The sequence below is a fragment of the Phyllobates terribilis genome, unplaced genomic scaffold (assembly GCF_046119375.1).
Source record: "Phyllobates terribilis strain yellow unplaced genomic scaffold, ASM4611937v1 Scaffold_11__3_contigs__length_659146591, whole genome shotgun sequence".
Taxonomy (NCBI): Eukaryota; Metazoa; Chordata; class Amphibia; order Anura; family Dendrobatidae; genus Phyllobates; species Phyllobates terribilis.
Window position 1 is genome coordinate 49,778,047 of NW_027362771.1, and position 13,122 is coordinate 49,791,168.

A 13,122-nucleotide genomic window follows, 5' to 3' on the forward strand; every position below is an offset into this window, starting at 1 on the left:
CATCGCTACATGCGTTTTCCTCTTGACTCGCTTGAAGCTGGCCGGGCGAGAGGCCCAAATCTACAAATGGAAAAGTGAACAGGTCTTCTGAGTGTCCAAGTGTGGGATTAGTTGTCTCCGGGCACTCGCCATGGTGGGAAGATGGAGGATCAGGGTGAGGAATATGCAGTACAAACTCACGGCTACTGAGACTTGACGTCTGGAAGACAGGGTAGTGGTGGTGGTGGCTAAATGACTGGAAGCATTATCTGCTATCCAACCAATAACCTTTTGACACTGCTCTGTGTTCAGTAGTGGTGTTCTGTAGTCCCCTAGTAATTGGGACAGGAAGGTCGAGCGACAAGATGTGGGTGTTTGTTGTGGTACAATTTCAGCTTGCCCACGGCCATGTCCTCGGCTTCTGCATGCACCATCACCATCACGTCCACTTCCCCGTCCCTTGCCACGCACCTTGCCCATTTTCAATGGAGGACAATATTTTCCACGTTCACGAGAAATGGCTGATTTTGGAACGCAGTTATATGTGATACGTCTGACAGAGAACCACAATTTTAAATAGCAGGCCTGTAATTTGCTAATACTATCCTTCACAGACACCTAGGGTGAATAGCTTTACCGACACACTGCAACGGAATGAAAATGGAAGAAATGTCTGATTTTGGAACACTCTTGTAGGTGTTATGTCTGACAGAGAACCACAGTTTTAAACAGCAGGCCTGATATTTGCTAATACTATCCTTCACATACACCTAGTGTGAATAATTTGACCGACACACTGCAACGGAATGAAAATGGAAGAAATGTCTGATTTTAGAACACTCTTATAGGTGTTATGTCTGACAGAGAACCATGGTTTTAAATAGCAGGCCTGTTATTTGCTAATATACTCTCCTTCACAGACACCTAGTGTGAATAGCTTGACGGACAAACTGCAACAGAATGGAAAAGGAGGCCAATATTTTTCACATTCAGTTTAAATTTCTGGATTTGTGTCGCAGAAATATGGAACAGATCTGGCTTTATTCTGCCGTGAGAACAAGCAAATGGAGTAGAAAAATGGAGTACTCTGGATTGCTTTTTAAGCAAATAACCAGGATTTCCTGGCCCCTGATATCTGGGGCTATGTCTACAAATATCTATAAGAACAGCAGCAGCAGGAACGTTCAATGGACCCTCTTGCACTATATGCACTGCAGTCTGCCACATACACTGCCTGCCTAATTCCTGCTATCACCACTGAATATATGCAGCTGGATTAGTCCTCAGAAGGACTGTTAGTTCAGATGGATATTGTTATGCACACGCCCGGGCTAAGCGGCGTGTGCGTGTGATTGGTAGTGATTCCACTGGACCGTGCCGGAGAGTGAATGCCTGGAGGGGCGTGACTAGGTATTCACCCGATCCGACCAGGGTCGCACGACGGCATACGACGCCAGTGCACCAAGGAGGAACCGAGCAGAGGGACCAGGTGCTACTCCAGGACAGACCCCGGACACGGCTGTTGACCCACACAGGGGAATACAGGAACAGGCTGGTAGGCTGGCACACAGACTGGTGGGTATAGGCAGGCACGACTGGTATGCAGGCAGGCGGGTATGCAGGCAGGGGGGTAAAGGCAAGCACAGCTAGAGTGCAGACAGGGAGGCACTAGCAGGTAGGAACACAGGCGGGATAGGACCCAGTACACACCGGGACACAGGAACAATACAGGCAAAGGGGTACAGGCAAGCACGGCTAGAGTGCAGACAAGGCTGAGCAGGGAGGACAGGGCTCTGTTCACACGGAACAGACAGGAAGGGAAAGACAGAGCCAGACACCCACAGGGTACTTGCAGTGAAGTAGCGAGTGGACCACAAACTCACAAACGGGAGTACAGAGACAACTGGCAGGAGTTAGGTACGAGTTCAGACTCTGCAGAAAAAGGAAGGGAACGGACATAGAGGCAAAAACAGGTAAAGGATAGGAGAGAGTTCAGACTGGAACTGAGTGTACGGAGGAGACCGACACTGCAGCGGGATACAGGAGCGGGTCTGGGAATACTGCCCCCAAAGAGGCGGGACGAACAGGCAAGGAGCGTGTTCAGACAGGACAGACAAGATACAGGAGCGGGTCTAGGTAATCGGCCCCTAGAAGGCAGGAGGAACAGGCTAGGAGCGTGTTCAGACAGGACAGACAAGAGAACACAGAAAGGACTCAGTTCAGACACGGGAACTAATACCGAAAAGCAGGAGACATACAGGACTCAGTTCAGACACGGGAGCTGAAACCGCAAAGCAGGAGAAATACAGGACTCAGTTCAGACACGGGAGCTGATACCGCAAAGCAGAAGACATACAGGACACAGTTCAGACACGGGAACTGATACAAAAAGCAGGAGACAAGAGACGGGACCTGGCACCTTCAGAGTGCAAGCACACACTGAAGGAAACACTATGCTCAGGCAGGGATAGAAGGGAGCTGCTGAGCTATATACCAAGTGACAGACAGCAATAGGCTGAGGACGCACAAGGGGTGTGACCCACAGCAGGTACAAAAGGCAGGAAGTGATCGGGCGCCGCCCTTAAGCAGCAGAAACAGACACAAACAGACAGCATGGAGGGAAGCCAGAGAGACATTCTGGACAGGAGATCAAGTGCGCCCTCTTGCACAGTGGGAGATGGACCACCATGCAAGGACGCCGCCAGGTATGTTACAGTACCTCCCCCCTTACGCCCCCTCTTCTTCAGGCCTGCCAGAATCTTCTGCAGGGAATTCGAGGACCAGTCGTTCACTGGGTTGGAGGGGGACAGAGACTTAAGGGTAATCTCTGCTTCGAGGTACATCTTGTCAAGCTCACAGGAAGAAATAGACGGGTTATCAGGTACATAATGAGGAAAAGTCACTGTCTCTTTGTTATCTGGTGGTATCCCGGAGGATTCAGGAAACAACTGGAGGTCCTCCGCCGGGTCAGAAGAGTGCAGAGGCTCAGAGAAAACAACTGCTTCTGAGTACACTAGGTCGGACTCACTGGAGGAAGCAGGCGAGGTATCGGGTACCGAGTATAGGAAAGTCTCTGTCCATTCACCACCAGGTGGCACCCCGAAGGGTTCTGGAGACAGCTGGCGGTTCTCCGCCTGGTCAGAGGGGTGTAGAGACTCACGGGTAACCTCTGCTTCAGAGTACACTAGGTCGGACTCACTGGACGAAGCAAGCGAGGTATCAGATCCAGGATATAGGAAAGTCTCTGTCCATTCACCACCAGGTGGCACCCCGAAGGATTCTGAACACAACTGGAGGTCCTCCGCCTGGTCGGAGGGGTGTAGAGACTCAGGAGTAACCTCTGCTTCGGAGTACACTAGGTTGGACTCACTGGACGAAGCGAGCGAGGTATCAGGTACAGAGTATAGGAAAGTCTCTGTCCATTCACCACCAGGTGGCACCCCGAAGGATTCTGAACACAACTGGAGGTCCTCCGCCTGGTCGGAGGGGTGTAGAGACTCAGGAGTAACCTCTGCTTCGGAGTACACTAGGTTGGACTCATTGGACGAAGCGAGCGAGGTATCAGGTACAGAGTATAGGAGAGTCTCTGTCCTTTCGCTACCAGGTAGCACCCCGAAGGGTTCAGGAGACAACTGGAGATCCTCCGCCTGGTCGGAGGGGTGTAGAGACTCGGAGGTAACTACCACTTTGGGGTACCCATTGTCAGGCTCACAGGACGAAGCGGACAAGGTATTGAGTACCGGGTGTAGAGAAGTCTCTCTCCATTTGTCATCGAGTGGTATCCCGGAGGGTTCAGGAGGCAACAGGGGATCCTCCGCCAGGTAGTAGAGGTGCACAGACTCTGAGGTAACCACAGCTTTGGAGCATCCTTGGACATGCACACCGGTTAAAGAGAAAGAAGCATCTGATGCCGGGTGCAGGAAGTTCTCCTGTGTGGAGTCTGGATGGGCAGAAGTCTCTTCGGCCAGGAGAACTGGTGCACTACCCACGCACATTACCCATTGGGGTTTCTCCGGGATACAGGGAGATGAAGCTTCAGTAGGGACTTCAAGGTTGGGGTCAGGAGGTCTCAGGGAGGACAGACCCTGGCGTGACGGCTTGCCTCTAAGTCTAGCACGTCTGGACTGCCTCTTGAGGTTGAGAGAAGTATTCCGGAAAGCGTAGTCACCCTGTGAGGATTCTGGGTGGGCAGTAGTCTCATTGGGCTGGAGGACTATTGCGCTACCCACACACATTACCCGTCGGGGCTGCTCCGGGATATTGGGAAGTGAAGCTTCAGCAGGGGCTTCAGAGTTAGGGTCCTCGAAGACCATACGAAAGGCCACCAGAAGGCCTGCAGGTCAAGGATGACAGGATCCCATGCTTCCCATAGGGGGGTGACCCATTTCAAGGCATCACCCGCTAGGTAGTCAATCATAAAGGCCACTTTAGCCCAATCGGAAGGAAAATAGAGAGGGTAGGCCTTAAAGTGTAGCATGCATTGCTCCACAAATGCACGACACTGTCTTGGATCCCCATAGTAACGTGGCGGATCCGCAGGAACGAGGGCTGATAGATCCATCTGGACGGGTGCGTAATTCGCCTGGAACTCAGCTAAAGGGGGGAAAAAAATTTATTTATTTTATTTTAATGCATGTATTCGCTGGAAAAACTTCTCAAAGAGCGAAGGCCGTGGGGCTCAACGGGAACCATGGCCTGAGCATGCTGTTATGCACACGCCCGGGCTAAGCGGCGTGTGCGTGTGATTGGTAGTGATTCCACTGGACCGTGCCGGAGAGTGAATGCCTGGAGGGGCGTGACTAGGTATTCACCCGATCCGACCAGGGTCGCACGACGGCATACGACGCCAGTGCACCAAGGAGGAACCGAGCAGAGGGACCAGGTGCTACTCCAGGACAGACCCCGGACACGGCTGTTGACCCACACAGGGGAATACAGGAACAGGCTGGTAGGCTGGCACACAGACTGGTGGGTATAGGCAGGCACGACTGGTATGCAGGCAGGCGGGTATGCAGGCAGGGGGGTAAAGGCAAGCACAGCTAGAGTGCAGACAGGGAGGCACTAGCAGGTAGGAACACAGGCGGGATAGGACCCAGTACACACCGGGACACAGGAACAATACAGGCAAAGGGGTACAGGCAAGCACGGCTAGAGTGAAGACAAGGCTGAGCAGGGAGGACAGGGCTCTGTTCACACGGAACAGACAGGAAGGGAAAGACAGAGCCAGACACCCACAGGGTACTTGCAGTGAAGTAGCGAGTGGACCACAAACTCACAAACGGGAGTACAGAGACAACTGGCAGGAGTTAGGTACGAGTTCAGACTCTGCAGAAAAAGGAAGGGAACGGACATAGAGGCAAAAACAGGTAAAGGATAGGAGAGAGTTCAGACTGGAACTGAGTGTACGGAGGAGACCGACACTGCAGCGGGATACAGGAGCGGGTCTGGGAATACTGCCCCCAAAGAGGCGGGACGAACAGGCAAGGAGCGTGTTCAGACAGGACAGACAAGATACAGGAGCGGGTCTAGGTAATCGGCCCCTAGAAGGCAGGAGGAACAGGCTAGGAGCGTGTTCAGACAGGACAGACAAGAGAACACAGAAAGGACTCAGTTCAGACACGGGAACTAATACCGAAAAGCAGGAGACATACAGGACTCAGTTCAGACACGGGAGCTGAAACCGCAAAGCAGGAGAAATACAGGACTCAGTTCAGACACGGGAGCTGATACCGCAAAGCAGAAGACATACAGGACACAGTTCAGACACGGGAACTGATACAAAAAGCAGGAGACAAGAGACGGGACCTGGCACCTTCAGAGTGCAAGCACACACTGAAGGAAACACTATGCTCAGGCAGGGATAGAAGGGAGCTGCTGAGCTATATACCAAGTGACAGACAGCAATAGGCTGAGGACGCACAAGGGGTGTGACCCACAGCAGGTACAAAAGGCAGGAAGTGATCGGGCGCCGCCCTTAAGCAGCAGAAACAGACACAAACAGACAGCATGGAGGGAAGCCAGAGAGACATTCTGGACAGGAGATCAAGTGCGCCCTCTTGCACAGTGGGAGATGGACCACCATGCAAGGACGCCGCCAGGTATGTTACAGATATATACAGTGGGTACGGAAAGTATTCAGACCCTTTAAATTTTTCACTCTTTGTTTCATTGCAGCCATTTGGTAAAGTCTAAAAAGTTCTTTTTGTTTCTCATTAAAGTATACTCTACACCCATCTAAAAAAAACAGAAATGTAGAAATATTTGCAAATTTATTAAAAAAGAAAAGCTGAAATATCACATGGTCATAAGTATTGAGACCGTTTGCTCAGTATTGAGTAGAAGCACCCTTTTGAGCCATGAGTCTTCTTGGGAATGATGCAACAAGTTTTTCACACCTGGATTTGGGGATCCTCTGCCATTCTTCCTTGCAGGTCCTCTCCAGTTCCATCAGGTTGGATGGTGAACGTTGGTGGACAGCCATTTTCAGGTCTCTCCAGAGGTCAGGGCTCTGGCTGGGCCAGTCAATAATGGTCACAGAGTTGTTCTGAAGCCACTCCTTTGTTATTTTAGCTGTGTGCTTAGGGTCATTGTCTTGTTGGAAGGTGAACCTTCGGCCAAGTCTGAGGTCCAGAGCACTCTGGAAGAGGTTTTCATCCAGGATATCTCTGTACTTGGCCCCATTCATGTTTTCTTCAATTGCAACCAGTCGTCCTGTTCCTGCAGCTGAAAAACACCCCCATAGCATGATGCTGCCACCACCATGTTTCACTGTTGGGATTGTATTGGGCAGGTGATGAGCAGTGCCTGGTTTTCTCCACATATTCCGCTTAGAATTATCACCAAAAAGTTCTATCTTTGTCTCATCAGAGCAGAGAATCTTATTTCTCATAGTCTGTGAGTCCTTCATGTGTTTTTGAGCAAACTCTATGGGGGCTTTCATATGTCTTGAACTGAGGAGAGGCTTCCATCGGGCCACTCTGCCATAAAGGCCTGACTGGTGGAGGGCTGCAGTGATAGTTGACTTTGTGTAACTTTCTCCCATCTCCCTACTGCATCTCTGGTGCTCAGCCACAGTGATCTTGGGGTTCTTCTTTACATCTCTCACAAAGGTTCTTCTCTCACGATTGCTCAGTTTGGCTAGTCGGCCAGGTCTAGGAAGACTTCTGGTGGTCCCAAACTTCTTCCATTTAAGGATTATGGAGGCCACTGTGCTCTTAGGAACCTTGAGTAATGCAAAAAATCTTTTGTAACCTTGGCCAGATCTGTGCCTTGCCACAATTCTGTCTCTGAGCTCCTTGGGCAGTTCCTTTTGAGCTCATGATTCTCATTTGGTCTGACATGCACTGTGCTGTGAGGTCTTATATAGACAGGTGTGTGCCTTTCCAAATCAAATCATATCAGTTTAATTAAACACAGCTGGACTCCAATGAAGGAGTAGAACCATCTCAAGGAGGATGACAAGGAAATGGACAGCATGTGACTTAAATATGAGTGTCTGAGCAAAGGGTCTGAATACTTATGACCATGTGATATTTCAGTTTTTCTTTTTTAATAAATATGCAAAAATTTCTACATTTCTGTTTTTTTTCAGTCAAGATGGGGTGCAGAGTGTACTTTAATGAGAAAAAAAAATGAACTTTTTAGAATTTACCAAATGGCTGCAATGAAACAAAGAGTGAAATATTTAAAGGGGTCTGAATACTTTCCGTACCCACTGTATGTATATACAGGGTGGTCCAAAAGTAGGTGGACAGAAAGTGTAATAAGGTTATGAAGGGGGAGATTTATCAAACATGGTGTAAAGTGAAACTGGCTCAGTTGCCCTTAGCAACCAATCAGATTCCACTTTTCATTCCTCACAAAGTTTATAGTCGAAAACCAAAAAGTGTCAGTGATTTGAAAAATTACATAAGAGATGCATTTCAAGAAATTAATGCCCAATATAATGTTATGGAAAACCTATACTAACAGGATGTTCAATGGACCCTCTTGTGCTGTATCATGCACTGCAGTCTGCCACAAACACTGCCTGTCTAACTCCTGCTATCACCACTGAATATATGCAGCTGGATTGGTCCTCAGAAGGACTGTTAGTTCAGTTGGAGATATATATATACACTGCTCAAAAAAATAAAGGGAACACTTAAACAACAGAATATAACTCCAAGTAAATCAAACTTCTGTGAAATCAAACTGTCCACTTAAGAAGCAACACTGATTGACAATCAATTTCACATGCTGTTGTGCAAATGGAATATACAATAGATGGGAATTATTGGCAATTATCAAGACACCCTCAATAAAGGAGTGGTTCTGCAGGTGGGGACCACAGACCACACATCAGTCCCAATGCTTTCTGGCTGAAGTTTTAGTCACTTTTGAATGTTGATTGTGCTTTCACACTCGTGGTAGCAGGAGACGGACTCTACAACACACAGAATTTGCTCAGGTAGAGCAGCTCATCCAGGATGGCACATCAATGCGAGCTGTGCAAGAAGGTTTGCTGTGTTTGTCAGCGTAGTGTCCAGAGGCTGGAGGCACTACCAGGAGAGAGGCCAGTACACCAGGAGACGTGGAGGGGGCCGTAGGAGGGCAACAACTCAGCAGCAGGACCACTACCTCCGCCTTTGTGCAAGGAGGAACAGGAGGAGCACTGCCAGAGCCCTGCAAAATGACCTCCAGCAGGCCACAAATGTGTATGTGTCTACACAAACGGTTAGAAACCGACTCCATGAGGGTGGTATGAGGGCCCGACGTCCACAGATGGGGGTTGTGCTCACAGTCCAACACCGTGCAGGATGCTTGGCATTTGCCAAAGAACACCAGGATTGGCAAAGTTGCCACTGGTGCCCTGTGCTCTTCACAGATGAAAGCAGGTTCACACTGAGCACGTGTCAGATGTGACAGTCTGGAGACGCCGTGGAGAGCGATCTGCTGCCTGCAACATCATTCAGCAGGACCGGTTTGGCAATGGGTCAGTAATGGTATGGGTGGCATTTCTTTGGAGGGCCGCACAGCCCTCCATGTGTTCGCCAGAGGTAGCCTGACGGCCATTAGGTACCGAAATGAGATCCTCAGACCCCTTGTGAGACCATATGCTGGTGCTTTTGGCCCTGGGTTCCTCCTAATGCAGGACAATGCCAGACCTCATGTGGCTGGAGTGTGTCAGCTGTTCCTGCAAGATGAAGGCATTGAAGCTATAGACTTCTCCAGAGCTGAATCCACCAACATCACGTTGCACCACAGACTGTCCAGGAGTTGGCGGATGCTTTAGTCCAGGTCTGGGAGGAGATCCCACAGGAGACCATCCGCAACCTCATCAGGAGCATGTCCAGGTGTTGTAGGGAGGTCATACAGGTACATGGAGGCCACACACAATACTGAGCCTCATTTTGACTTGTTTTAAGGACATTACATCAAAGTTGGATCAGCCTGTAGTGTGTTTTTCCACTTTAATTTTGGGGGTGACTCCAAATCCAGGCCTCCATTGGTTAATAAATTTGATTTCCATTGACGATTTTTTTTGTGATTTTGTTGTCAGCACATTCAACATTGTACAGAACAAAGTATTCAATGAGAATATTTCATTCATTCAGATCTAGGATGTGTTATTTGAGTGTTCCCTTTATTTTTTTGAGCAGTGTATTTTGTGGAATACCTATACTATCTATGAAGAAGCAAAGCTCTCCCTACTCTGCCTGGTTCTGGACTGGACTGTGACGAGCATGGCGGCACCCGGTCTTATATACACCTGATGATGCTGTGCGGCCAGCCAATCACTGTAATGCCCACAACCAACATGGCTACGGCATTACAGTGCATGGCAGGTAATCCCTGCATGTTCATTGGCGCTCTAAAGAGCGCCAAACATGCAGGGAGGGGACCCGAGTTCCCACCCGAGCAACCCGTAAATACTTGCCAAGCTCGAGCAAGTACCGAGCAGTGGTGAGCACGTTCGCTCATCACTATTACTTATTCAGCTCATCAAAATCGACAGCCTGGCGACTTTGATGCCCGTTGTGATTCCCATAACCCGTTTGGGCCAGGCTGGAGTGCCTTGAGTTAAATGTAGGGCATCCTGGTCTGTGTATTTGCAGTGTGAGATCAGTGGCCCAAAGTCATTTAACCCTTTCAATAACGCCCTTCAGTGCCCACTTTGATGCCCATTTTTGTGCCAGTTTCAAGACTTTTGTAGCTGCTTTTAAGCGCATTCAAATCAGGGCACCTCGCTGTAATATATTTTATTATTGTAATTTTTTTATTTTTGTAACTAAACCTGTAAAAAACAGAAAAAAAGACATTGCTGAATAGGAAACCAACTTCAGCATCGTCGCTGCCTGTCAGTTTCTGCGGGTGATCCGCAGGTGTACAGAGACACATAGTGGACATGGGATTTCTAGAAATCCATCCACTATGCTGTAACAGCTGACCGCTGCGGGTTTGACGCTGCATAAACATGCAGCATCAAACTCGCAGCGGCTCTGGATCGTGTGCACACACCCTAAGAGATTTTTTCATCTTATAAAATTATTAAAAAATAATAATCAAAAACACTTGATAATGAAAAACAAAAGCAATTTTTAATGCATTTATTTCTAAATAATAAACATCACAAATCAGCAAATAGCATGGATATTTTTGGTGTTCCTGTAATTGTAACGACCCGCACAACGTACTGATCAGATTATTTACAGGGATCGGTGAATGAGGAAAAAAAAATGGAGTAATTTATCCATGAAATTGGTATTGCAGTAGGTAAAAAGACTAAATGGCTTCTCTGGGCAAATGTGTCATTTTGAATTATCATTAAAGCGGTTTTCCAAGCCAGGGCTAATCTTCTTCAGGCACTATATCATGCTGAATCTTAAGTGTCTCTTGTACTCACTGTTGCAATTCAGTTCTTCTTTCCAGTTTGATTGGTGATCATATGATCATTCATATTCTATTGCACACCTGTGGTTTCTCTTCCTTCTCTTTATCGTTTAACATTAGCGTCCAGAGAAGCCGGAAGATTTGCACTTCACCACAATAATGCAAATCGCTTACGATCACGTGAAGACTTATAGAACCAGCAAACATAGCCAAATCCTAACATTCTGTATCTTATGGCAATACAGTGAGATACAGTGCCTGACAAAAAATATCCCTTGTCTGAAAAAAACATTAATTACAATGCACTGGTTTTGTACAGATAAAAGGTGGACCATCAGAAACAAGTTCTCTGGTGGGCCCAATGTTCCCAAGTCTAACTCTGATACCATATACATACTATAGCTTACATACAGTATAAGCATGGAGAACATGTAATTATGAGAAGCAGGATGTTGGTTGCAGACATAAGCCTCTTTAAGCCTTTAATTTGATGTCCCTTCTAAATAAACAGTACTGCTTAGTTTGTCACTTTGAAAAATAAGCAGCGCATAGTTCAAAGACCTGTTCAGTTAACAATGTTAAGACTGGAGTTTTTTTATATTATTGTCTCAGTAATTACTTTGGTGGCCCCATACTGTATATAGGTAGCTGTAATAGCCATCATACTCTGTATAGGGAGCTGTGTGTACCAGCACACTGTATAAAGGGAGTTTTGGGCAGATCACGTTGCATATAGGGAACTGTGATGGACATCATAGTGTGCATAGGGAGCTATGCGGGCAATATACTGTATATATGGAGCTGTGGGAACATCATACTGTGTATAAGGAAATGTGGAGACATCATAGTGTATATATTTAGCTGTTTGATTGTTCCTGGGTAGAAAGATGTGGAGGAAAAAGGGAAAGAGAGCGCTACCTAAGCGTAGTAAGTACAGACTAAAAACTTTAAAAGAATAAAATATCTTTTATTCTCACCTGAGCAAGTTTTGCTGATAGGCTCAACTCTATTTGAGGAATTTGTCCGTTATTAAGGTTTTCAGACCACGGTTGCAGCTCTTCCATAGACGGTGGTGGTATATTTGTCCTACCCGACAGACAGCCACCATGTGAACAAATTGAGACAAATGTATTCTGGAGGCACTCCCTTGGAAGAAAGCGTAACGAAAAAATTGTTGAATCTTCCAAAAGTGGTGCAATCACATGGAGGATATTCCACAAGGGATTAATACTCGTAGGTTTATTAAAAAATCAAAAACCCGGAATACACATAAGGGACATGAATATTCAAAAAAAGGAGGGAGAAGAGGGTCCTAAAAAAGATCGCACAAAGCGCTTGGGATAAGACAGCTCCAATGCCGACCTTTGAGGTGTTCGTCTGGATCACAAACTCTTTATTGAAGTCAGGCGCTATCAAGACTGGCTGCTTACACAGGGCGAGTTTCAATTCCTGGAACACCAAATCTGCCTCAGAAGACCACTTGGCCATCGCCGTCTTCATACCATTAAGCAGGTCGGTCAAGGGTGCCTCTTTCATGGGAAAATTCGTGATAAATCGCCGATAGTATCCCACGTTTCCCAGAAACGCCCAAACCTGTTTCTTGGAGGCCGGTTGCAGGCAATTCTGGATTGCTTCCACCTTGTTCACTTGCGGTTTTATTTCACCCCTTCCAATGATGTAGCCAAAGTATTTCAACTCTTCTTTTCCTAGGGTGCATTTTTTTGGTTTTATGGTAAATCCGGCCTTTCTCAGTGCCCCCAGTACTGCCTGGAACTTCTGCAGATGACTTCCCAAATCTGGGCTGAAGATCACAATGTCGTCCAGGTAAGCGGTGGCGGGCTTCTTGTGCGAGGCTAGAATCCAGTCCATGGCCCTCTAGAGGGTAGCTGGGGCTCCCTGTAGACCAAATGGCATCCTGGTGTACTGAAAACACCCATCGGGTCTAGAGAAGGCAGTCTTCTCTTGCACCTGGGGACAAGAGAATTTGCCAGTACCCCTTTGTTAGATCCAGAATAGTGGTGTACTTTGCAGGCCCTAGCCTTTTAATAAGTTCATCGACCCGTGTCATCGAATAGGCGTCAAACTTAGACACTTCGTTTAATTTTCTGTATTCATTACAGATACGGCATTCTCCGTCTGGCTTTGGTACAAGAATAATGGGAATGGACCAGCCTCTGTTAGACTCCTCGATGAGGCCCAGGCTTAACATTCTCCTCACCTCCTTGGAGATCACCTCGTTATAGCTTCTGGTTCACCCATACATGCGGTTCC

At 47.7% G+C, this 13,122-nt stretch overlaps 1 protein-coding gene across 1 annotated transcript in view; it reads right to left on the bottom strand.

Moving 5' to 3' along the window:
* LOC141167219 (uncharacterized) overlaps positions 1 to 12,720 on the bottom strand; it is a 109,795-nt gene extending 97,075 nt beyond the window's left edge. The window contains exon 1 of the mRNA XM_073654667.1: positions 12,180 to 12,720. Coding sequence (XP_073510768.1) covers positions 12,180 to 12,720 — 541 coding nt within the window. The remainder of the gene's footprint in view (positions 1 to 12,179) is intronic.
* Between the last annotated feature and the right edge of the window lie 402 nt (positions 12,721 to 13,122).